This window comes from Corythoichthys intestinalis, chromosome 7 (genome assembly GCF_030265065.1).
Source record: "Corythoichthys intestinalis isolate RoL2023-P3 chromosome 7, ASM3026506v1, whole genome shotgun sequence".
NCBI lineage: Eukaryota > Metazoa > Chordata > Actinopteri > Syngnathiformes > Syngnathidae > Corythoichthys > Corythoichthys intestinalis.
The window spans coordinates 7,856,462-7,883,404 of NC_080401.1; the positions used below are offsets into that span (position 1 = coordinate 7,856,462).

Consider the following 26,943-nt stretch of genomic DNA (forward strand, 5'->3'; position numbering starts at 1 on the left):
ATGGAGACAGAGACCTACTCCATCAAGGCAGAGGTCATTCTCCCCATGGTCCAGAAATACTTTGAGCGGATACTGCCGGCGCAGTGGAGCATGCTGGCCGCGGGGACCATCGACTCAGCCACGCAGGTCACCTTGGCCGACATGTGCACCGACATTACGCAGAAACTCTGCGCCGACACCATCAGAGTTATTGTCCCGGAGTTTAAGAAGCGCGCCGACAGGAAAAGAATGAAGCTCAAAGTGGAAGGTGGACTGAGTGGAGCCTTGGCATCGGCGCTGGGCTTCCAGGAGCAACAGAGCAAGAGCTCCCAAAAGCTGGACGCCCTCTTCAAGAGAGAGCTCTCTCAGAGGGCCAATCACGCTCTGTCCATGGCCGCTGGCGTCGATGGTCAACCGGTACCGCTTGTTTACATCCTGGGAACCTTCACCAAGGTGGACGTTCTGGCCAAGATGGTGCTGCTGGCATGCAGCACTCTGAAGGTTTACCTGAGTAAGATGGCTATTTACACCAAGTGCTTCCGACCGTGCTGGCGCCAAAAGAGCAGACAAGAACCCTCTCGTGACTCAAAGTGTGGCAACGCCTGCGTAGGTAACAGGGAAGAAACCACAGAGGCAGTAATGAACATCCTCCGCAAATGGACAGACAGCCAAGACGAATCCCTCTCACTCAGGACTAGTCGGGAACTCAAGAAAACAGCAGCAGAGATTTTGGAGGCTGTCATCAATGACCTGCATTACCCTGACCCTTTGGAGGAGGGACGTGGTCGCTCCTCTACGCCTCATTTCAATCTGGGACTGATCAAGGATCAACTTAGCAACTTCTTTGAATCTTGCGCATTGTACACCAGTGCCGATGAAGCTTCTCGCAAACACAACTTTTTAAACTTTGGCAACAAGACTTTCAAGGCGCTGTCCTTTGAGCTACAGAAGGTTCGGTGCCGTTGCATGCGTATGAGTTGGGAAGAAGAGATCTGCCTACCCGGCAGTGTCCCGCCAATCCCTCTGCCCGAAAGCGAGCTTGGCTTCCAAGGAGTTCGAGCGGGTCTCGAAGCGCTGTTCCGTAAAGTGGTATTCCCGGCCGCCGATACCACCGTAGATGTGGACACGTTGCGACCAGAAGCCGATGAGTTCTTGCAAGACCTGGTGGATAAAATCTACCGTTACATGACCACGAACAGGATTACGGTCCGGTCAGCCACGGTGTGGAGGGGCTTCTCAGAGTCACTCGTCTTGGAGGTGGATGAGGAAAACATGGAGGATATCAAAGTTCTCCATAAAATGGTGGAAGATACTGCAACCAAGTTTGTACAGCAACAGCTACTCTGGCTCAAGATGGAACCACTGACCAGGGGGACCCACGCCGATCAAGTCTATGGTTGCTTGAACGACATTGACGCGCTCATCACCGGCACCTTGATACCACAAAACGATCCGGTAGTATGTCTGCAGGACAGGGTCGGACCTTGGCCAAAGACCACACTAGCAAACGAGGTCTCTGTCAACCAGCTGACTTATTCCCAGCGTTACGCTTGGGCATCGTCGCAGCAGCCACCAAACATGGAGGAGGACACAATTGACACTCCCACCCCGATACCACTCCACAGGCAGGAGTTTGTTGTGTTGGATGACATATGGAACTAGAAGCCTTTGGTGTGGGAAGAACAATATCAAAGGATCACTACAGCTCCTCCAGCGACGTGAAAGGAAACAACACTTAGGCCAACGGTGTCCAAACTTCTTTCTTTGAGGGCCACTTTCAGAAAAATCGAAGGATGCAAGGGCCAACTTCCACTTTCATTTGTTAAACATGATATACAGTATATTGTCATATTGTAGAGCACTAATATGCATGTTAGGGATGTTGTTCAATCTCTGCCAGCCCCCCAGTCAAATTGGATTGGACATCTATCACCATAAATGGCAGTGAAATCAATCAATGGCACCCTTCCTAGTTGAAATGGGAAGGCTGCTATTGACACTCATTTACCAGCAGTGAATGAGTTTCAGTGTTATTCAGGAAATGCTACATTCATTTACACCTAGCATCTAGCAGGAAAATACACGCAGGAGATAAATGAAGTTCTCTTCGGTTGAGAGTCCCAAAACAACTCTAGGCCAGCTACAGGCTTTGACCTCAAGTTGCTTTGTAATTAACCCTTTTATTATAGGGACAGGGGAGGGCAAAGGTGTTGGCAGGCAAGCAAATTAACAAAGAATACAGAAAGGCTTCAAAGCCCATGAAAGGAAGACTGGAGACTGAAGTTATCCAAGATGATGACTAACTATGTGTAGAATAAGATAGCATAAATGTTAAATATGTGCATAATTATTCCAACAATGATAGAGTGATCACTTTGATAAGGTCAAAACGGAGAACATATTTTAAAAATAATAATACATCAGACTTGTGACGTATTTTCATCAACAATAAAGTTTTGCACGGTTTATAGATCATATTTGTGGAACTAAATAGTAAAAAATATCTATTCAAGGTCAAACTTTTTATGACAATTTATTTAGTTTGCAGTCTTATTTTGAAACTATTCTGCCAAAATATGCTCCACGGCAAAACATTCTACCAATGCCCATTGCGCTTGCGCACGCATGCGCACATCAGTTCAAAATAAGGGGTACGTATTATTTTTGTTTTTATTGAGTCTGTTTTTTACCTTTCCTTTGCCTCAAAATACTTTCGGTGTGTGTTTTTCCTCTGATAGCTTTTAAGCATTGTGATTTCTTGTGGTAGCTTTAAAGCAGAGTGTTGATCTGTTGACCACATCAGTCACGTACTGTACAGGTCCTTCTCAAAAAATTTGCATATTGTGAGAAAGTAAATTATTTTCTGTAATGTACTGCTAAACATTAGACTCTCATATATTTTAGATTCATTACACACAACTGAAGTAGTTCAAGCCTTTTAATGTTTTAATATTGATGATTTTGGCAAAAAAGTCAAGAAAAAACGAAAATCTCTATCATCTATCTATCTACTGTATCTCTCTCTCTCTCTCTCTCTCTCTCTCTCTCTCTGCCCCTCCATCCATCCATCCATCCATTCATCCATCCATCTATCTATCTAAACCACCCTTATTTGATATTATTACATTTAAGTATTTTCTTAAGGTATTTTTTGTACGTTCTCCCTCTATGCAGCTAAATAAAACAAGCTGAAAGCGCACAGTACTACTTAGTCAAATTCGTCCTAGGTAGACGTTTCACCATTGTAGATATTTCGGCAGAACAAGATTTTTGTGTATAAATACAATGTGAGCATTGAACTGCTAAAAAGAAGTGAACCCTTTAAGAGAGGAAAGTTTTGCAAAGTTCAACTGCAGTTATTTTTTTATTCAGAGGCGATGAGTGTTCTCAAAAAAATGTTTTCAATGTCGACACACCCGCTGCTCACCACGTTCTTTTATGTGACATTCTATGGCTGCTTTGATCCTGCGGCTCACGTCACACCAGCAAACCATGCAGAAACAGTGGAACGAGTCTCTACTGCTTTAGGCGAAGAAATTGTGCTCTTTCGTCCATTCAATGTTAAAAGATGTCCGCCGTATTGGCATATGTGTGCTTGCAATGTTGTAAAATCTCGGCAAGGGAATGATGTCGTCACATAGCCACTCGGGAAGCTTTGTTTTTACATTTTATTGAACCAATAATATAGGATGTTTTTTTAACTGAATCCACTCTTGGCCAATCACAGACCAGTTGTAACAACTGTGGGGCTGAGTTGCGTCACAAAAACAGAACCGCGGCCCATTTTCGTTTAAAGCCGAACAAATAGCGTCCGGCTAATGGGTTGTGTGAGACGCCGCACACATCACTGAAAAGGCTGAGTGTTTGTCCTAAAACCGGACAAGTGGTCACCTTACTTTCAACCCAGCGATTAGACTGCTGCTACTCATCACAACATCCGAATAAACGAGTAAACATTGACTGTTAAAAGCTATCTCAAATTGAGCATTTCTATAACTTTCCGTGTTAATAACAACTTTGCCATCACAGCTGCGGCACGCCACTTGAAATTCATGAGCAAAAAGGGAAAAAAAATTAAAATAACAAAGGTGGAATCACTAACCCAGCTGCTCAGCCGACTATTGCAGACTCATTGTCATTGGCTAAGTGAATAGTGCATTCAAGTGTTTGATTTGTGTAATCCAGGTGAAAAATTAACATAGGTCCCTCAAAATGTCTCCAGACCAGTCTCAAGTCCAAGAACAGTCTTGAGAGAGTTACAACACTCGCACCAGTTATTGTTTCTCCACGCGGACATGATTGTTTTTTTTATTGCAATGACTGAACTGAATATGTATTACAGTCATAGTGGCCTGTCTTCCTTACATTTCTTCCTTTGTGAATATTGAATGGGCGCCCCCATGGGTTTCTATGGGCACGGGTTTTGTCCCACATCCCAAAAACATGCACGGTAGGTTAACTGAAGACTGAATTATATAAAAATGTGAATGTGAGGCTCAATGATTGTCGTATATTTGTGCTAGGGCTGGGCGATATGGCTTAAAGTACGTATCACGGAAAATTGAGCAGATTTACTTCGATAACGATAAATGACGATCAATTCGCCCAAGCGGACTGTTATGTAATTTGAAAATCTGAATCAATCCGTGAAATACAAATTAACTGTTTCTCGTTGATGTATTTACCAGATTTCAATTTAACATATTTAAACAACTGTACATGCAGTCTAAACATTAAGTATATAAAAATTTCTTGTAAACCATAAGAATTCAGGTATGAACATTTATAACAGCTTGTATGACTTGAACAATGTACAACATTATAAAAATCAATACGATGACTGTGCAAACATGTCATTGTAACACACATGACTTAAAACAAACATTTCAAACAGACAACTTATTGTTAATGGCTGCTGTGACATAAGTACTCAACACAAGTGTTTACTTCAAGGTTTCAGTTTTTTTTTCCCCTGAGCATTTTTTTTAATACATGCACGCACACATGCACCCCCCACACAGAGACACTCACACATTAAAGCTATATTGCTCTTTTGCCAATGAAACATTTAAGATTTTATCATAGCAGTAATGACACATAATGAAGCAAGCACATACAGAGAAATCGCTGTGGCCATTAAACGGTCATATTATACGCTTTACTGTTGCATTATAATTTATGCTTTACCCTCATAAAAGATATCAAAGAAATCACACACACACACAGATACAAAATAACGCGACATACTAATTGCTAGATGCAGTCTTTGCCCAATCCACTCATTAAGTTCAGCCGTTTTGACAAGGTTAGAGCCGCTATCCGACTCCGTCACGTTCATTTTATAGCGTTAGCCGCTAGCGTTAGCCTGTGGCCTGGCTACCAGTAGAAAGCACCCTCTCCTAAAATCGTGAGAACCAGGGAGGAAAGCGTGTGAAAGCCCGTTTGGAGGCCGCAAAGTGTCAACTTAATGTCGGGTGAAAGTTTGGCGAAGCTCCCTTAAGCCCGACTCCATCACGTTTGCTTGTAGCGATAGCCGCTAGCGTTAGCCTACCGGGCTTCTGTTTGAGTTCCTGATAACCACGTGACTTCATGCGTGAGTACACTGACTGCTTACTTAAAGGGGAATGAACATAGCCGAACAACACAGAGCCAAAGTGGGATGAAAAGACAACATTTTTTTTGTTTTATTAAATTACCGAATTTACCAACAACGTCAAAATTACGTCAGCCATCGTGAAGAATTTCTGTAACGTTAAGTTTTCGGTATACCGCTAGGCTCTAACTTGTGCTCGCAAATAGCTGGTGACAAATGAAGGTTATACCTAATCTCCTGCTCTAAATCAGCTGGTAAAAGCTCTAGCACACCGACAACCCTAGAGAGGGTAGAGAGCATGGTTGAATGGATGACCAAAATATTGTCAATATGGATATGTTTTTGTAAATTATATGAAATAATTTTAAAGATTTTAACGTTGATATTTAAAGAACACTTAGCTCATACTGAGACATTTTACATCCCACTTTAATGTCATTATTTCAAGTGTTACTTGGCAAAAAACCACGGGGGAGAGAATAAATGGCCGTCTCTAAGATTTCAGCATCCCATAAGTAGGCAGGGGAGACAAAATCCCTCCTTGACATTAGGCAAATAATCTACTCTTCATGAACAGGACGTCCTTGCTTGATGACAAAATGCCACACACATGAAATTGCTGGGAAAAGACTTTCCAGCTGAGACCAACAGGCGAATGGCCAAGGCCACAACACGGTTTCTATCAGCATTCCAATCAAATGACGGCTCCCTGCTTGGTTTAAGAGCCATGTGCCAATTTGTGTGCCTTTGAAGGCTCATGCAAAGTGAAGGAAGGAAAAGAAAATTAAATGCATGGACTCTGCTTCAACCTCTGCGTAATTTAAAAATCATTGGCACAGTATTTGTTGAAGAAAATTACAGCTTGTGAATAATCTACACATTGTTCAACAGAACTCTGCGTAATATGGCTGAATGTGTATATGGGGTTAAAATGAGAGTATTTTTTTACAGTGAAAAAACATTAATCCCAAATGTTTTGTCACTTTGAGATGGGATTCACTTGCTTTTCATTTCATCATGGTGCATTGAATGCATAATATTTGAAAGAATGATTTTAATGAGCTTTTTGTCTTACTTGAGTCTTAAGTTTCATGTCGTGCGTCATTTTTTGTATTTTTAAGTGCTTTTGCCTTTTGGTGCTGATTCTGCAGGCATTCAAAACCACTTCCCCAAATCCCTAAAGACAATGCGCTGTGTTTGTTTTGTAAATGGAACTTCTGTGTACTCGCACAAAGAAAACATACTCATTATTCATTGTGATTTCTTTTTCCAAGGTTGTTATTGCCATATCAGTGTATGGTGGTAAATAATGAGGGTAAACTCATGAACAACTCAGGGGAAATAACCAGCAGTATAGCAGGAACACTTCAAACATGATTTACTCATAGATTCAAATGTATAGTTACAAAGTAGTTGGCTGTCTAGTGGTTTTAATTACCTGTATCATTAATGAGGACACAAAATATAGTTTTTTTTTTTTTTTTTTTTTTTTTTTTCGAATTCAGCCAGCTCTGTATGTTTTAATTTGTTTTGTTTGCAAAAGTTGAGTGATATCATTACACTGCTTGCCCCAACTGTTAACACAAACTAACCTCTCCTCTCATATTAAGGGTGTCACTTATCCATTCTAGTAGTCGTAGTCATAAAAAGTACCATATTGTACTGTACTGCACACTGTACTTACTATTTTAATTTAAAGCAACACTAGGTGACTTTTCAACCTTTCAAAAATATTTTAGAAACATTTGTGATGATACAGTATATCACAAAAGTGAATACACCCCTCACATTTCTGCATATATTTAAGTTCTAGTATATCTTTTCATGAGACAACACTGACAAAATGACACTTTGACACAATGACAAGTAGTCTGTGTGCAGCTTTTATAATAGAGTTAATTTACTTTCCCCTCAAAATAACTCAAAATATAGCTATTAATATCTAAACCCCTGGCAACAAAAGCTAGTACACAACTATGAAAAAACATACAGCCTAAATGTCCAAATTGAGTATTTTTGTCATTTTCTGTCCAAAATGCCATGAGACTCGTTACTATATAAGCATAACACCACCACCACCACCACCACAGGAGTGCTGTCAGCATTGCTGCCGAGATTGAAGAGGTGGGGGGTCAGCCTGTTAGTGCTCAGACCATACACCGCACTCTATATCAAATTGGTGTGCATGGCTGTCACCCCAGGAGGAAGCGTCTCCTGAAGATGGTACACAAGAAAGCCTGCCTGTCTCATCAGACCATAGGACATGGTGTCAGTAATCCATGTGCTTCATTGACATGTCATCAGCAAACTGTTTGCGGGCTTTCTTGTGTACCGTCTTCAGAAGAGGCTTCCTCCTGGGGTGACAGCCATGCACACCAATTTGATGTAGAGTGCTTCGTATGGTCTGAGCACTAACAGGCTGACCCCACACCTTTTCAATCTCTGCTGCAATGCTGACAGCGCTCCTGTAACGAGTCACATGACATTTTGGAGGGAAAATGACAAAAATACTCAATTTGGACATTTAGGGATATTCGTAGTTTCTATGGGGTGTACTCACTTTTGTTTCCAAATCTAGAATGCCCAGCAGAGGCCAGTTTGGCTTTTCCCAATGGCAAATCCTCATGACCCAGAATTCGCTGGGACTTCTAGTGTTAAATATTTACAGCTATATTTTGAGTTATTTTGAGGGGAAAATAAATTAACGCTATTATATAAGCTGCACACAGACTACTTGTCATTGTATCAAAGTATCATTTGTCAGTGTTGTCCCATGAAAAGATATACTTAAATATCTTCAGAAATGCAAGAGGTGTACTCACTTTTGTCATACACTGTATGTCGACTAACTAGTTGAATGACACCTCTTTTATATCTTGAGGGGGTCTGTATCGCTTTCAGCGGCACTAATTAACTTTGAAGAGGGTGGCAGTAACCCTGCCACACACAAAAAACCTACAAATATACTGACCGCTTTACGGCATACGTCACTTTCCCCTTTCCCCATTCATTATAAAGACGGAAGTTGATGAGAACGGATTCGCGCGAATGTTGCAAAGATGGCAGAGCAACAAAAAAGACAAAGTTTGGTCTAAGGAGGAAAAAAAGAGGGTTACCAGGATATACAGAATAAACATTGGCCTGGCTTTCGCTCGCTGGCTTGACGCCAAACCCCAGGCCCCCAACTGAACTCGTCAGCAGTGACAAGTTCGGGTGGGTTGTGAGGGTTAGCCAGACTAAGCCACGTGGCTGCTCACCGTCATATGCTATTGTTCAGCCACAACTGGATTCATTCTCTTATTTGTCCTTCACACAGTCGCTGGAAAAAGAAATGTTATTTAATCCATCTGCAGGTGACCGGGAGATTAATTTTTGATTCATTGATGATTTTACGACACTGTTCGGATGTGCGCTGGTCCTCATGGGAAGTGCAGTCTTCCTAAAGTGCCTGTGACAGCATAAAAAAATCTTAAATAGCATTATTATGTGAATTAGATTCATATTTTGAGACAATTCGACTATATACAAGAATTTGGCAAAGTGGAGATGAAGAGAAATTAAGTCTTTTAATTTGCTGTTTAGACCTGCGTGTGATGACGTCGGCAGGGTCTGAATTCCATCTGACTTAGAATTCAACCCATTGAGGGGAAAGATTAAGAATGAGGGAAATACATCACAGAGCAGCAAAATGTCATCTTTATTTCAATCTCTCTACTCCAATATTTTCACAGGTTATTCTTTTTATCTAAGTATTTTCCCCAATTGCTAAAAATAATGTTATGGTCATGTCAAATAACAGTCTTGTGCTAAAAAGAATATGAAATAATAAAAATGCACTTATTCAGTACGACAGGGCAAAATTACTCCATAATGGTCAAAACTGCCGACTGCCGAACAGTATTTTATGCCACCAGAGTTAGTCCGGATTTTGTCATTTCACTGCCCCGGCTTCGGAGACGTAGGAAAGAGCATAAACAAAGCAGGAGGCGTGACAGCTAGCTGACATGCTAACTTGAACTGAGTAGCTTTTCCGAGTTTTACTTTTGCCTTTCAGAATCGTGTCACACACGGCGGAGGGGTTAATTGTCTTCACCGATCGCTCAGCTCAGTGAGGAAGTTTCGGCTCGTTGTTCCCCTGCTGCGGGCAGGAGTGCTGCTTGCCGGGGGCGCAGCTGGAAAATGACTGCCGGACAAACCGGCCGACCTTGAGGCGGGGGTTTGCTCGTGGCCAAGCCGAGGAAAGCGCATTCTCAGCGGGCACACCTTTATCAGCCGGCGACTATGGTGTGCAACAAGCTGCCGGTCGTCGGGTGTGTGGCCTTCTCGGTGGACATGGAGTATTTTCACCCACAAAATGCAAGCAACTTCCCAATTATAACGTGTGCCATGATCCCAGTATTTGACATAATATAACACGTAGCTTACTCACCTCAGAATGGTCCCACAGTTGTCGGACTTGTTTTAGCCATTATCCACGGTAAAGATGAAGTTTTTGAAACCCCAAAAGGCTCACAGACTCTCCCTTGTGCAGCAACAAAAGCCTGCAGCACACAGGTCTGGCGTGATGTGAAAAATAAATGAAATAATCCGCAAAATAGGCTCAATCCGCAGTCGTTCTGCATACTGTAGTATTGGCTTTATACTGAGATGATTATCCCGCTGACGTCACATTCGCATTGTTCGTAAATCCAGGAAGTTACAAATTTTCATGGCGCGGGATTAAAAAAATGTAATATATATATATCGATTGCTTCCACACACATCCAAGCGGTCCATTTCATTCAGGAGCATAAAATATCACGTGAAATATGAAATAAGCATGCTTTTTGTTGTCAGAGGCACTTTTAGGCAAAACCCTATCGCTTTTGTCCACCGGCGTCGCTAAAATCGACCAAAACTGAAAAGTTTGAAAGTGTTGCTTTAATGCTACATTGCAAACTTTTGGCTTGTGTTGTCCCCTCTAGCCATCATAATATATTCACGATCCATACATATATTCAAACGTATAAGGCTAATAGATTTAAATGGAACAAAATGAAGCCCTTTTCACAAAACCACATTGTCATGAATCAATTTTTTTGGACAGTGAAAAATATATGTACCTGCTTGTACATCGCTGTTGGAAGTCGTCGATTTGTTGGCCTGTAGAATTTTGTGTTAGTGGTAATGCATAAACAGCGCTGAACTGCCTCCGATATTATTGATATTGAGAACATCTCGTGAGGCTGTGTCCTACGGATTGGATGTTTTTCTCCTGGTGTTCCACACCTTCTTCTACCCTTGCCTTGTCGTTGTGATGGCATATTTCCAATATAAAAACTTAGCGGATTCAAGGTGCCGGCCACTGACGTATACTTCGATTGGATTTTTCCAGTTGGCTAGGCAAAACTTGTTTAGTTACGATGAAACAGTGCTGCCATCTGGTGTTGAATGAAAGAGCTACTATTCGTCTATTCACTGGTCAAAAGTAACATCTTTATAATGAGTATAACAAACATTATTGCCCACAGATATCAAGGGGACGCCGGCGTGGAGTGTCGAGCGTTATGGGTTTTGCTTCCCTTGGAATGTGTCTGGGACTTATCACCCAGTGTCCAGGTACAATAAATCGTTAAGCTCTGCAAACTAACAGGTCAACAGGTCACGACGCTTTCCATTGGGACCAGGGAAAATGGGAACTGGGATGACGCCGACGTCTCCACGAGACCAGCAGAAGACATCACCTCATCTGTGACTCGAAATAGAATGCTAATGTTTCCATGCCTTTGTAGTACAGTATATTACAATGTGCACTGGCTAAGGGACTTTACTGATACTTCCGCTATCATGGGCACTCTCCGGGTACGGGAATTATCAGCCAGAATTCTGTACTTGACATTTGCAATATCTCTGGAATCAATATACTTGGATCAGATCGGAACTTTCCGTATGTGAGTCTTCTTTAAACTCTGTTTTATTGAATCATTACAAAACGAACACGACTAAAAGATGATTAACAGTTTTCCCTTGACCCCCATTGGGGTCCAGTGGCCTATTAACATTTGATTTCTAACGATATATGCATTTAAACAAATACTTCGTAGTAGCTCCCAATTTATTTGTTCGTTTTTATGGAGGTGGTTTAGAGGTACATAAAGTATGTAGCAGCTAATTAAGCTACAGTGCCTTGCAAAAGTTTTCGGCCCCCTTGAACCTTGCAACCTTTCGCCACATTTCAGGCTTCAAACATAAAGATATAAAATTTTAATTTTTTTGTAAAGAATCAACAACAAGTGGGACACAATCGTGAAGTGGAACAAAATTTATTGGATAATTTAAACTTTTTTAACAAATAAAAAACTGAAAAGTGGGGCGTGCAATATTATTCAGCCCCCTTGCGTTAATACTTTGTAGCGCCACCTTTTGCTCCAATTACAGCTGCAAGTCGCTTGGGGTATGTTTCTATCAGTTTTGCACATCGAGAGACTGACATTATTGCCCATTCTTCCTTGCAAAACAGCTCGAGCTCAGTGAGGTTGGATGGAGAGTGTTTGTGAACAGCAGTCTTCAGCTCTCTCCACAGATTCTCAATTGGATTCAGGTCCGGACTTTGACTTGGCCATTCTAACACCTGGATACGCTTATTTTTTAACCATTCCATTGTAGATTTGGCTTTATGTTTTGGATCATTGTCCTGTTGGAAGATAAATCTCCGTCCCAGTCTCAGGTCTTGTGCAGATACCAACAGGTTTTCTTGCAGAATGTTCCTATATTTGGCTGCATCCATCTTCCCGTCAATTTTAATCATCTTCCCGGTCCCTGCTGAAGAAAAGCAGGCCCAAACCATGATGCTGCCACCACCATGTTTGACAGTGGGGATGGTGTGTTCAGGGTGATGAGATGTGTTGCTTTTACGCCAAACATATCGTTTTGCATTGTGGCCAAAAAGTTCCATTTTGGTTTCATCTGACCAGAGCACCTTCTTCCACATGTTTGGTGTGTCTCCCAGGTGGCTTGTGGCAAACTTTAAACGAGGCTTTTTATGGATATCTTTGAGAAATGGCTTTCTTCTTGCCACTCTTCCATAAAGGCCAGATTTGTGCAGTGTATGACTGATTGTTGTCCTATGGACAGACTCTCCCACCTCAGCTGTAGATCTCTGCAGTTCATCCAGAGTGATCATGGGCTTCTTGGCTGTATCTCTGATCAGTTTTCTCCTTGTTTGAGAAGAAAGTTTGGAAGGACGGCCGGGTCTTGGTAGATTTGCAGTGGTCTGATGCTCCTTCCATTTCAATATGATGGCTTGCACAGTGCTCCCCGAGATGTTTAAAGCTTGGGAAATCTTTTTGTATCCAAATCCGGCTTTAAACTTCTCCACAACAGTATCTCGGACCTGCCTGTTGTGTTCCTTGGTTTTCATAATGCTCTCTGCACTTTAAACAGAACCCTGAGACTATCACAGAGCAGGTGCATTTATACGGAGACTTGATTACACATAGGTGGATTCTATTTATCATCATCGGTCATTTAGGACAACATTGGATCATTCAGAGATCCTCACTGAACTTCTGGAGTGAGTTTGCTGCACTGAAAGTAAAGGGGCCAAATAATATTGCACGCCCCACTTTTCAGTTTTTTATTTGTTAAAAAAGTTTAAATTATCCAATAAATGTTGTTCCACTTCACGATTGTGTCCCACTTGTTGTTGATTCTTGACAAAAAAATTAAATTTCACATCTTTATGTTTGAAGCCTGAAATGTGGCAAAAGGTTGCAAGATTCAAGGGGGCCGAATACTTTTGCAAGGCACTGTACATTAGCTATAGTGCATCCCCACATTTTAATGTAATACAGTATATAATCTCGTAATATAATTACATCATAATATTACATGTTATATCCATTATATACTACAGTGGGTGGACCAAATAATGGAAACACCTACCATTTTGGCATCATAATCATAAAACACAATTGTTAAAGAATGGCATGAGGAACATTCATTAGTATATCACGGGCTATCAAAGAGTAGGGTAAAAACCGGACTTGTTGACAAACAACCATCTATACACACATTAAAAGTAGAAGTTATATAGTATTAGAAACACATTGTAGCCTAATTGATATGTACAAATAAGTGGTCCAAAATGTATTAATTTAAGATTCTTATTCATGTTTCATATGGATCAACAGGGAACATTTGGCTGATGTCATCGCTGGCAAAGGTAGGGTCAACCAGTTACTAACTGCAATGATTCTTTGATGTAACAAATTTCAAAGCATCCAAATACTTTTCCTTCCCACTTTAATTTTCTACATTCCTTCTCAGTCCTCGGAAGTCCATTTGAAAGAGGAGAAAGATATCAGTTACTATGCACGTTTTATATATTTAATTTGTTCTTTTTTTCAGCGTAAATGTGGAGGCTCGTAATGTTTGCCGTTTCCCCATTTCAGTGCATAATTTACTGCCAAAGTTACTTAACATCTGAGATATCATCAGCTTAAAATGCAATGCGTCAACCAAACGGTAAAACAAGATGTCTGCAAACTCACAGTATTAGAATGCTATAAAACAATGCATAGTAAATTATAATAGTTTGTTTCACAGGTCCCGCTGCGCAATATATACTGGTATTAATATTTACATGAGTACAGTGGTGCAAATAAGCATTTAGTCAACCACTAATTGTGCAAGTTCTCCCACTTGGAAATATTAGAGAGGCCTGTAATTGTCCACATGGGTAAACCTCAACCATGAGAGACAGAGTATGGAAAACCCCCCAGAAAATCACATTGTTTGATTTTCGAAGAATTAATTTGCAAATCATGGTGGAAAATAAATATTTGGTCAATACCAAAAGTACTTACTTTTGGTACTGACTTGGTATTACTTACAATACTTTGTTATGTACCCTTTGTTGGCAATAACGGAGGCCAAACGTTTTCTGTAACTCTTCACAAGCTTTTCACACACTGTTGCTGGTATTTTGGCCCATTCCTCCATGTAGATCTCCTCTAGAGCAGTGACATTTTGGGGCTGTCGTTGGGCAACACGGACTTTCAACTCCCTCCACAGATTTTCGATGGGGTTGAGATCTTTAGACTGGCTAGGCCACTCCAGGACCTTGAAATGCTTCTTACGAAGCCACTCCTTTGTTGCCCTGGCTGTGTGTTTGGGATCATTGTCATGCTGAAAGACCCAGCCACGTCTCATCTTCAATGCCCTTGCTGATGGAAGGCGATTTTCACTCAAAATCTCTCGATACATGGCCCCATTCATTCTTTCCTTTACACAGATCAGTCGTCCTGGTCCCTTTGCAGAAAAACAGCCCCAAAGCATGATGTTTCCACCCCCATGCTTCACAGTGGGATGGTGTTCTTCGGATACAAGTCAGTATTCTTTTTCCTCCAAACACGAGAACCTTTGTTTCTACCAAAAAGTTCTATTTTGGTTTCATCTGACCATAACACATGCTCCCAGTCCTCTTCTGGATCATCCAAATGCTCTCTAGCGAACCGCAGACCGGCCTGGACGTGTATTTTCTTCAGCAGGGGCACACCTGGCAGTGCAGGATTTGAGTCCCTGACGGCGCATTGTGTTACTGATATAGCCTTTGTGTGGTTGTTTGATTTTTGCTCACCGTTCTTGTTATCATTTTGATGCCATGGGGTGATATCTTGCATGGAGCCCCTGATCGAGGGAGATTATCAGTGGTCTTGCATGTCTTCCATTTTCTAATACCGTATTTTTTGGACTATAAGTCAGTTTTTTTCACAGTTTGGCTGGGGGTGCGACTTATACTAAGGAGCGACTTGTGTGTGAAATTATTAACACATTATGATATCATTTCACATGTTATTTTGGTGTTTTGGAGTGACACTGATGGTTTGCTAAACTCGTTAGCATGTTCTTTATGCAGTAGTTATCTGAATAACTCTTAATAGTGATGGCCACGTTCGTGTTCTGCCTTTGGCAATGTGTTTTTAATTGTATTATTGACTTTTTTATATTGAAATGCATGCTTTTAGTTTGTGGCGCTTTCACGCCCACGTGAGGGCGCACTCGTTTACGTGAAAAAGACCGCTCACACGCAAGAGGAAGACGGACAGCTACGCAGCTTGAGTGAGTGGGCGAGTTAGCGAGAAAGAAACACGGCTGCGAACCTACGTTCATTGTTTATGCTTGTAAAATATCTCTACAGAGGCAACGCCTGTGTGTATCATCTTTTCTGTTGTTTTTGTGTGTTTTCCACCCACGATCGGACACTTAAAGCCAGTTGTGTGGTTGTTTGAACGATGTGCTAATGCTAGCGAACGCATGCTAACCGTTTGTGTCATTGCTGTAATAGCACCTAATTATCATTTATTTACGTTGATGTGAACCTGTTCTAGTGTTGTATCGGTCGTGAACGATTCGTTCTTTTTGAACGAATTGTTTGGGTGAACGAGACCGAACTAATCACCTTCTGCACTGATTCGTTCTAAAGTTGGGACTTGTTAGCTGCGTGGGAGGGCGTTGAGCAAGCGGCAGCGTTTTCTGACATCGCACACGACCAATCAGACACCAGCCTCATCGCGGGCAGGGGAGGGAGCGGAAACAGAATCAGGGTGTCCGTCACTCACTTCCATGTGTGGCCAATAAGCAGCCAGCGTGCACGCAAGGGGGCAAGACTGAGTTATGTCACTTCCCGTTCACTTACTCGGTCCTCTGGCTCCTGACCGAGCTTGTTGCTCACTTAGCTTTCCAGTGATGCGGTGAACGAGTCAAAAAATGAAAGGAAATAACTTTGTCACATATTTGTTAATTCGGAGCCTATCAACATATTTGTTAATCCGGAGCCTATCATATGCTGCTCAAACAGACAAAAACACCACACAAACCTAGCGAGCATGGTTTAGTGTACTACTTTTCTCAACAGACTCGGGACTACATATGATGACATACTATCAAATTTACAGTAGTTTAAAACACTTTCGCAGGTAGCTACGAGGCAAGCAAAAGCTGAGCTGCGGTCGCGTAATGGCAGTGCGGGGGGGAACTATCATTGTATGGAGGCTTCATGGCAGCGATATTTACCTCATATGTGCACAGAAAAAAGAATAGTATGATCACCATAATACTGATTTGCAATGAAACTATATACATGTCCATTTTTTCAGAGTGTTTTATTTATTTTTTTCGTGTCAGAGCGTGTCGGGTGTTGGTTGGTTTGACAAATTATGTCCATCCATCCATCATGTGCTACTCAAGCGCCCAAAATCAGCGCACGCGAGCACGGGAGATGTCGCAGTATGTCTACATTTTTCTTAACAGACTAATGAGAGTAGAAAGGCGACATCGTAAAGAGCAAACAATTATTTCTCATCAGCATTTGACGATCTGAGATGAGGGGACGACAGGGAAGCTGACCGGATTATTTTATTTATTAATACCAGTGATTCGCAATGAAACTGTCTAATATCAAAATGGAGTATTGTTTTCATTTCAGAGCAACACAACAACTAGCTATTTACACTTTAGTTTTAACAATAATTACCAAAAATAATAGTGATGAGCATGAAAACAAAACCACAACAGAGCGTGAGGTCAATATGATGTGTTGGTCATTCCATATTTAGAAATTAATCTTTCAATTTATTTTTAATCTCGTGACAGCAAGCATGCCGCGTTGGCTGGTAGCGCAGCATTGTATGTGATCAAGATCATGCTAAAGAAAGTCCGTGCGCCCCCGACCCCAAACCCCCACTCCCCCCATAAAAGGACAATGTTTAACCATGTCCTAAATCGAAATGCAAGCACGAGCCATGACTTTGATCCCATAGAAATACGACAGACGACGCGGAAGTTCTCCCTCGCTTTTGCAGCAGCGGCAAGGAGACGAGGCTGGGAGACCAGAATGATATCGTCTGTCACTCATTTCTGAAACTACGACGGGCGGTCAATGGGTAGCCTGTGTGCAAGAGAGGGAGGGACCAAGCAATGTCACTTCCCGTTCAGTTATACTGCGAAGCGGTCTTTGGTGATTCGTTCGGCAAAGTCACTTCCCGTTCACTAACCGAACGATTCATTTGGGCGGGAGGGGGATGAGGGGGGCGAACGATTCGTTGAATGACTTGTTTGAACGAGTGTTTTTACTGAACGAACTGGAATGGATTTGTTTCCTCAAGTGAACGACAGATCCCGTCACTAAACTGTTCGGTATCGGGGATGAAATTGATTCCGCATTATATACGGACGTCAAGCATCGTCATTTGGCAGTTTAGCTCGCTGTATAGCCAGGAAAGAGCCGTAGCGTCTTGGCGAGGACAGTATATTCGCATTTCGTTGTTCATGCACTGTACACTTATTCAGCATGTTTTTCTCTATTGTATTTTTATATTAAATTGCCTTTCAAGATGACAGATCTGTTCTATGTGTTGGATTTTATCAAGTAAATGTCCCCCCAAATGCGACTTATATATGTTTTTTTTTCTCTTCGTTGGGCATTTTATGTCTGGTGTGACTTATACTCCGGTGCGACTTTTTAGTCCGAAAAATACGGTAATTGCTCCCACAGTTGATTTCTTCACACCAAGCGTTTTACCTATTGCAGATTCCGTCTTCTCAGCCTGGTGCAGGTCTACAATTTTGTCTCTGGTGTCCTTCGACAGCTCTTTGGTCTTGGCCATAGTGGAGTTTGGAGTGTGACTGACTGAGATTGTGGACAGGTGTCTTTTATACCGATAATGAGTTAAAACAGGTGCCATTAATACAGGTAACGAGTGGAGCCTCGTTAGACCTTGTTATAAGAAGTTAGACCTCTTTGACAGCCAGAAATCTTGCTTGTTTGTAGGTGACCAAATACTTACTTTCCACTCTAATTTGGAAATAAATTCTTTAAAAATCAAACAATGTGATTTTCTGTTTTTTTTTCCACATTCTGTCTCTCATGGTTGAGGTTTACCGATGTTGACAATTACAGGCCTCTCTAATCTTTTCAAGTAGGAGAACTTGCACAATTGGTGGTTGACTAAATACTTATTTGCCCCACTGTATGTGAATCAGCCATCCCTCTCAATTTGTACTTTAATGGCAAATTGACCTCAGATGTTTATCCCCCCACCTTTTTTTTTTTTTTTTTTTAAAGGAGTTAGGCTCATCAATAATCTTTTTAGCAAAGTGTGTCTATTCAATTCATATGCATCTGTGTAGAACAACTGGTGTTGAGATGGGCAGGAACCTAAGTTTAACTATGTATGCTCCACCCCGCCTAATCACATCTCTTTTTGACCCCCCCCCCCCTCCCTTTCTACTCAGTTATCAGGCCGCCCCACATGATGTCTACTGGAAATACAATTAGCTAAAGATAGCACCGCTACATTCATAGGTAGTGTAGGCAATTAATGTATTCCTTGTTATGGTTTGTTCTTCTCCTCTGTCTCTCTCCTCTTCGATTTTTCTTTCTGTCCCCCCATAACCCCTTTGGCAGATTATGGATGGATGGATGGATGGATGGATGGATGGATGGATGGATGGATGGATGGATGGATGGATGGATGGATGGATGGATGGATGGATGGATGGATGGATGGATGGATGGATGGATGGATGGATGGATGGATGGATGGATGGATGGATGGATGGATGGATGGATCGACAATGAACAATTACAATGGGAGTATATCACACTCCCATGTGATACATTAAAACAGTTCAGACCAATAGGACACTCAGATTCCCATTATCTGTGTCAAGCAGCTGAACAAGACAGGTTAAAAAAAGGTTAACTATAGACCATGCAATTCAGTGATGACCAGTATAGGGAGTAGCATACCTTTCACTTAATTTGATCTGCAATAGGCTCAATCTTACTCATGATAGAATAGAATAGAATAGAATAGAATAGAATAGAATAGAATAGAATAGAATAGAATAGAATAGAATAGCAATTGCAATTGCATTTTTTTTTCAGTAAAGTCAACTTATATTTTACAGTGTATAGCTTACTGCCTCTGACAAACAATCCTCAAGTGGTTTGACATTCTTCAAATCAGACTTCTATTGCTTATGAGAGCAACATTATCGGGTCTGCAATGAGCCCGTAATGAAATTGAGAGTCATGATCCTGTCTCATAGTGTGAGACGATTGTATCGTGACACAAGTTCAAGCAGAGTAAAAACCAAATATTCACATCTCGCAATGAGACGGGCTAAGATATTGACAGTAACCTGTGAGCTCGCAAAAAAACCTACTACAATCGTTCTTCCAAGGACCCAAAGCTTTGCCATTTCACAATGTAGTGAGTTGGATTCGCAGGCAGAAGAGAAATCCGGTCCGACCTTGCAGGCCAGAGCATATTGAGTTTGGCACATCTGGCGCAGCTCTCTGCCACCGTGGTCTTCAACTTCCACCTCTGAGAGTGTTTCTGCCAATGTTGGAGTAATGGAGTTCGAGTGGGCTGTTTTCCTCATCCATTGTCGATGCAGCCGCTCGAAACTGTGGTCTTAAGGTCTCTGGTGCCAGTTGTGGTGGAGTAATGAGTCTTTTGAGCATTATAAAGAGGCTATATTCGTTTTAGCCGGCAAGGACATTGGTATTAATTGCTGTGTGCCGTTTTGTCATGTTACAACAAAGAAGTCAGTGAGTTTCCATGCTTTCATTATTGAAGCTGCGATACAACCCATCTGAATGCGAGTGGATTTGATTGTCAAATTAACTCATTTGCTCCCAAAAACGTATAAATATGTTCCATTTTAATTGTTTCAGTGTCCCAAAGATGTATTTATACATCTGTTACATTTTTATTTGATTTATTTATTTATTTTTTTTTTTTAATAAAAGACCTCTCTGGGTCCTGATTCAACTGAGCTCCAAAGCACAAAGCTGAAAATCTATTTTAAAGCAATTAAACTGGCCACTGGAGGGCAGTAGCGCATTTGGTAAGACCCGCAACCTGATTCAACGGCAACGAACGGCCGGGCCGCACGGTTGGAGCGCCGGCAGAATGATGCCAGGTGGAGGACGACCAAGCAGTACAACCGGGAGGACGCCCGGGATGCCAGGCGCTGGACGACCGACCAGGACCACCAGTGCAGTGAAAGATGCCGTTGAGTCCGTGCTGCTCGCCAAGCAGATGCCGCAGAGACTCAAAAAAAATCCCTCTTTATGAGACGGGCAGCGATGAGGTAAAAAGTTTACCCGGCTGTCACGGCGATAACACCGCCATCTCTCAGTTAGTTATGTGTAAATAAATTGTTACTTTGCTATCAAAAGCTCTATTTGTCTTGTTCATTATGATATTTTGTAAAAGGAAACATTATTCAGATGTTTGGGATGTAACTAAAGCAAAAAATAGCTGTGTTAAAGTCAAAGTTATGTTTGAAATGTATGCTTTCACAAAAAGCTCAATTTCTCTGTTTTTTCATCAGAAATTGGAAAATTGCTCAATCTAAGCTATTTTCTAATGCTGATTTCTAAAGAATGAAAAAAGATTAACTTACTTTTTTTCCTGCTGAAAGAAGAGAGTCTAATCTTTCTTTTGGTGGGTTCCATGTGTATATAGCAATAGAACAGAATTTTCTGTGGGCCTTTCAAAATCATTCAAAATCCAGTAAAACGGCCGGGAGCGAAGGGCCTTGCTCTGGTGAAAATGGCTGGGAGTGAATGAGTTAAGCACATTAAAATCTTTTTGTCTGCTGTCGTGTCAGTTACGCCTAATAAAAAGACTGGGTTGAGAAACAACACATACGTATCCACATAAATGCATTTTGGAACTTCCATCTCTACGCCCCGCTCTCATTTTGACCCAAAAAGCCCAAAGTGGAGCCCTGTGAGACTCGTACTTAACCACAACCCTTTTAGGACAATTACATTTCTGTAAGAAAGTAAATTTTGAAACCTCTACCAACTACTTTTTCTCGTCGCCGCTGAGTTCGGACCATTTTTGGCGTGGCCTCACAAGAATTGGTGCTTACGCCCCACCAACCACAGTAACAGCAATAAATAATGTTGTTGTTGCTCCTGGTGCTGCGTCACCAGTAGGTAGATGGCGAGATAATGTAAAGCGCTTTGAGCGCCTTGAAAGGTGGAAAAGCGCTATATAAGTATAACACCATTTACCATTTAATCCTTTTTTGCCTCAGCACCTCATCTTTGTCCTGACAATTTACTTTTTTATGGTCAAGTGGCGGTGGCTATGAGCTCATCAAATGCACTTCTGCCACCCACTTGGTGTTTTTTTTTTTTTTGTGCATTAAAATTGATTTTATTTTTGATCAGTTGGTGAAGATTTGCTATTGAAAATTAAAGCTCAAAACAACTCTTTTGACACCAAATCTGTGCTTTATTCTTCATATACTTGAAACATATGTACACAGTAAATGATGAAGTGCACCAACCAAAAATACGACATAAAGTGATAAAGAGTTGGCAGTTTTTGGCCGACTGGGTCACCGCTTCGTGTGGCCACTCGATTCCGAACACCCACGTCTCGGTGGTTCTTCCATTTTTTTTTTTCCGATCGCCGACCTTGCCATTTGGCAATCACAATAATAATGTCTTGACGAGACTTGCTCTTCGATGATACTCCCGTCGGCTTGGTGCATTTTTGCGTGTAGAAAATAATGTCTACAATGGCGGTGTTTTCGCGGTAAACCGGAAACAACAGTCTGAGCGGACCAATCACAGTCCATTTTCGTCACGTCATACACGTCTAGGTGACGCGAAGGTTAGAAAATTCGAGAGGCGCGCGTAAGCCTACGGCGTAGGGTCGTAACTTGATTCTTCCTTGACGGCGTAGGTCTGACGCGGAAGTATAACTCGGCCTTTACATGAGACTTATGTAATGTATACATGGTGCTGTTTTGTGGCTCCCACATGATCTCTCTAGGGGCATGTTTTGAGCTAAATGATCTTGCTTGGTATATCTCTTTTCCAACTCAAGTCTAGCACAGATTTTTAAATGTTTCACCCTCGCCTTCTTCAGCCAAATCCCTTTCATCCTCTCAGCAAGCTCAGTTACAGACACAGAGATCCTTTCATCCCCCAGTGTGTTGCCCTACTCTTCAGTGAAACAGCGTGACAGACAAAAGCTTCAGGGGATGCCGGTGGCCAACCCAAAGTCTCTCCTATCCATAATCTGGCCTGGCTCTGCCTTGCAGATTACCTCCATGGAAACCAACAGTGTTTGGCTTGTGTTGCCAAGCTCCTGGCAGCATTGGCAGAAGCATATGTAATGACAGTGTCTTTCCTACACTGACACTGTGAAGATAAACATTTCCTCTTTCTTGGGCAACAGACTATACTACTGTATGTTTGCTTGGTGATGACTGTTTGGGTAAGAATCAAAATTATTTGAAGACTTCATTCCTTCATGGATTAAATGATGCAATATTTAAGAAAAAAAAAGGAAAATATGATGAAGGAATTCTGAACAGGTAATTTGAAAAGACATCGGCTCTTAATGACATATGCACAGAAATTCACGGAGGCTGATGAAAAAACGTGTAATGTCTTAAGAAGATGCAAATAATATACTGTTATGCACATGCAGTATCACACCAGAGTGATAGAAAACTTAATGTAACTGCACGTCTTTGTCCATTAATCTTGCAGTGCATTTCTGGTTTTCCTCTTCATTATTTTAAAATGAAATCCATTAGTTGTGCAGTGTACTGTGTAGCCGTGTGTTCCAAATGATTCAACCACCATTGCCGTATACTGTAGTTTTGTGGCAATTCTGACATTTATTTTTTTATTACTATCTCACTCATAAACAGATCATATTAGGCCTTAAGTGTGAGGTGATAGGGTGATCAAACGTCCTCTTTTGCCTGGACATGTCCACTTTTTACATCCTGTCCGTGGCGTCCAACAGGGTTTTTTAAAATCATGAAAATGATAGGTTTTTATTATTTTTTACGGGACCAATTAGCGTGTGTCAAAATGTACTGATACTTTGCACAGGATACTACGGTAATGTGCTGCCTGTGACGTGTTCCCAGAGAGCCTGCCCAGTTGTTAAAGACTTTTATTAAGATCAATAGGAATATAATCAAACACTCATGTACCCAATAGAGTATTTAAGTCAAAAATATATTTATTCTACTTCGGATATCAATTTGCGCATGCGTGCATAGTCACAGACTGGCTTTATCATCGCGTCATTTCCAAACAAACCTTCGTCACACCAGGAGCTCACAGGCTATCGGTATGTACACTTGCTAAATTTACCTTTCAACAACTGTTGACTTCTGTTGGAACTTTGTACTGGTGTGATCTGTAAAATCCCGCTTGGTGTCGCATCATTGCGCTGCCGATGATTGTAAACTTTTATAGCAATGTTTGATTTTTACCTCAGCTATAGGTGCTCGCTAATAGGGTAGCTGTCATTGAGCTAAGCCATGCTAGGCATTATGGGAATTGAAGTTTTTAACTGCTGCACTTGGAAACAAACTGGTTGAATTGTCAAATTATTTCGGTTATTGTTTGCGTGCAATCCAGAACAATGAATGAGGATAATAATTGAGAGGGAATAACAATTTGTCAAAGACAGTTGTATTGATAGTAATTTCTAAAAATGTTTAGTTCTCACTAGAGCCGTGGACGATTCGAGAACGATTCACAGACACCCAAATTCCGATTACTGAAATATGTCAAGTAAAGCAGAACTAAAACACAGCGCGGTCTTCAGGACGCAAAGAGGATCGGATCGAGAGTAAACATCATGCTTGTCAGTACCCGGGTAATGTCAATGCTCAACTCACGGCTCTGGCTAAACTCATGCCGCAAGATAAAAAAACAATAATACCTGACCGCTGCCGACAGCCGCTACAAACTACGTCCACATAATGCTACTGTAGGTGATAGATATCATATGTATATAGAACTAGATGCCGAAATGACACTCGGTGGCGTTAGCAGCAGATGTATAGAAAACCAGATGGGAAATGACAGACTTGCCGGCGTTAGTAAACAGCCGCCATCTTATTGCAGTAGACTTCCCAGGAAGGCAGTTGTAGCAAACCTTCCAAGCGAACCTAATTAACTTTGTATCTAAAATACTCCTAAATCGGCAAAATCTTGACTTGAATCTATCTTTCAAAAAGTTTTAAAACTTTCGCATGTCCAAAGTAGACATTAGGAAAATTATGGAATAAAGGGAGCAATTTTATCAATTTTAACAGTTAATTCACAACATTAAATTATTTAAATATAGTTGAAAGCTGTTGATACAGAATGAGGACTTCAGTATTTTATTTACTGTTTTGAAATGTTGATACTTGACACTGAAATAGTCGTTTGTTTAAGCCTGAGAGGCTTTTTGTACAGTTTTTGTAACTAATGTACGAAACATTAAAAGTAGCTAATAGCTTGGGGAGGTGGTGGTGGGAGGTCATCAACAATTGATTTATAATCGAATCGTAGCCTCGGAATCGTAATCGAATCGTTAGGTGCCCAAAGATTCCCCCCCCCCCCCCCCCCCCCCCCCCAGTTGTCACATAGCCTACTGCGTGTGTGTATTGACTGGACTACACTTCCATGGGTCTGCATTATATTCACACAATATTTTGCTATTAGTTTTAAAACAACTTCTGTGTAATGAGGACCTTGCTGACTGATTATATGGAGGTAGATTTCTGTCTTTATTGTTCAATCAAATTCAAAAACTAAAAGAAAAAAAAGTATAAATAAAACTGAATTTTTCTATCCAAGCAGAGGAGGCAGGCTTTTAAATATATTAAAGTGATAAGGCATCTTTGAGTGAACTTTAAGTAAAATGTAGTTATCTTGAGGCCGAGCAGAGTGTCCTCGTTTTTGGAAAGCAAAATACGGTCACCCTATCATATGAACAAATGCTTTTGTTGATTTCATGATCAGGATCAGAGAAGATCAAAAAGACACAATCTTGTACAAACACGTCTTTACTTCTTGACTGCCAAGTAGAGCATTACTCACAAAAAACATCACACACACAGCATGAAAGGCAGCTGTAATTCCACTGTTTCCACTTCCAGAGTGAGAAGCCTCGCTAGTCCGAGTGTCTGTCACACATTTAATTTCCCATATCCAAGTTCACTATGGACATTAGGCATGTGGCCAGTAAGGGTTGGTGCAATTTGGGAATGTTCACCATGGTGCAAGTAAATGTTTTGTGGTCCACATATGCTGTGAAATAGTGTCTCCTCCAGCAGGAAATGAAAATGCCTAGTTGCAAGATACAGTGCCAGCAAATCATGGCTAAAAACACTTTTTGGTCGCTATCCCGCAGCATACGGCTGTTAAACGAAAGAGTCTTTCACACATTTCTCACTTGCTGTTCAACCGCTCCCACGACAACATTAGACGCGTCGGTCGTCAAGGCAACTGGAGCTGAAGTATTTGGGTGGGCCAGGAAGGTAACGTTTGCGAGGGCTGACTTATAAAATAACTTGGCCTTGCTAAAGAATCCAGTCAAGAGGATCGCTAGCCTTTTTGCCCCGCAAGGCACATTGAAGCTGCTACAGGAGAGAAGGAACCGGTTGTAAAAATTTAACATACCAAAAAACTCCTGAACCCCTTTGACTGTGACAGGGAGAGGAAAATATGCAATGGCCTGTACTAAGAAAGGGAAATGTCCTGCACCCTCCGACGAAATGCAGTGACCCAAATAAATCAATCACCAGCGAATTAATTTGACGCTTTGCCTATGATTTGGCCATTTGCATCCAGAAGCTTGAAAACCTGGCCAAAATGTGGCAGATGTTCCTCATGTGAAGCAGTGGCTACCAAAATGTTGAGATGAACGGGGGCGCTGTGGGGCTGCGATCCAAGATGGCAGCTTAGATTTTTCTCTCTGGAGAACCTAAATTTGATCGTTTTACAGGTATTGACACCACCAAGACACAGACCAGAAAAATAATGGGTCAACATATGTCTGATTTAAACCTGGTTGAGTTGTGGAGAGAACGAAATCCTGATAAGAAAGAATATTCCTGTCATTCAGCTGCATTTAGGTCTCCGTCCCGCATTGATTACTTTCTTGTGACACGAGAACTAACTAATGTTTAATATTGAAGAATGCTGGTATGACAGTCTTGTGATTAGTGACCATGCTGCTATTACAGTGAATTTGCTTATAAAAATGTTGTCCGTAATCTGCCAAATTGGTGCTTACAGGTGTACTGGTTACAAAATTCGGAATTTGTCAATCATATTGGTGGTAAAATTGATACTTGTTTTGAATTGAATACAAATGAAACTACGGTGAGTGTACGCTAAAAAGCATTCAAAGTATATATTATTTATGGTTGAAACATACCTATTATGGTCAAGGAGAGAAGGCGGGAAAATTGTTATACTGGCAGATAAAAAAAGATACAATCTGAGAGAACTTATAAATGTCTAAAAAATTCGTCTGCCCATTTGACCAGAG

The 26,943-nt window shown here is 41.3% G+C and overlaps 1 protein-coding gene across 1 annotated transcript; it reads left to right on the forward strand.

The window, feature by feature from the left end:
* Positions 1-11,458, forward strand: LOC130919309 (uncharacterized). The gene is made up of 2 exons (XM_057841890.1): positions 1-2,630; positions 11,083-11,458. The coding sequence occupies exon 1, from the start codon at positions 1-3 to the stop codon at positions 1,639-1,641; it is 1,641 nt and encodes a 546-aa protein (XP_057697873.1). The 3' UTR covers positions 1,642-2,630; positions 11,083-11,458.
* The last annotated feature ends 15,485 nt before the right edge of the window (positions 11,459-26,943 follow it).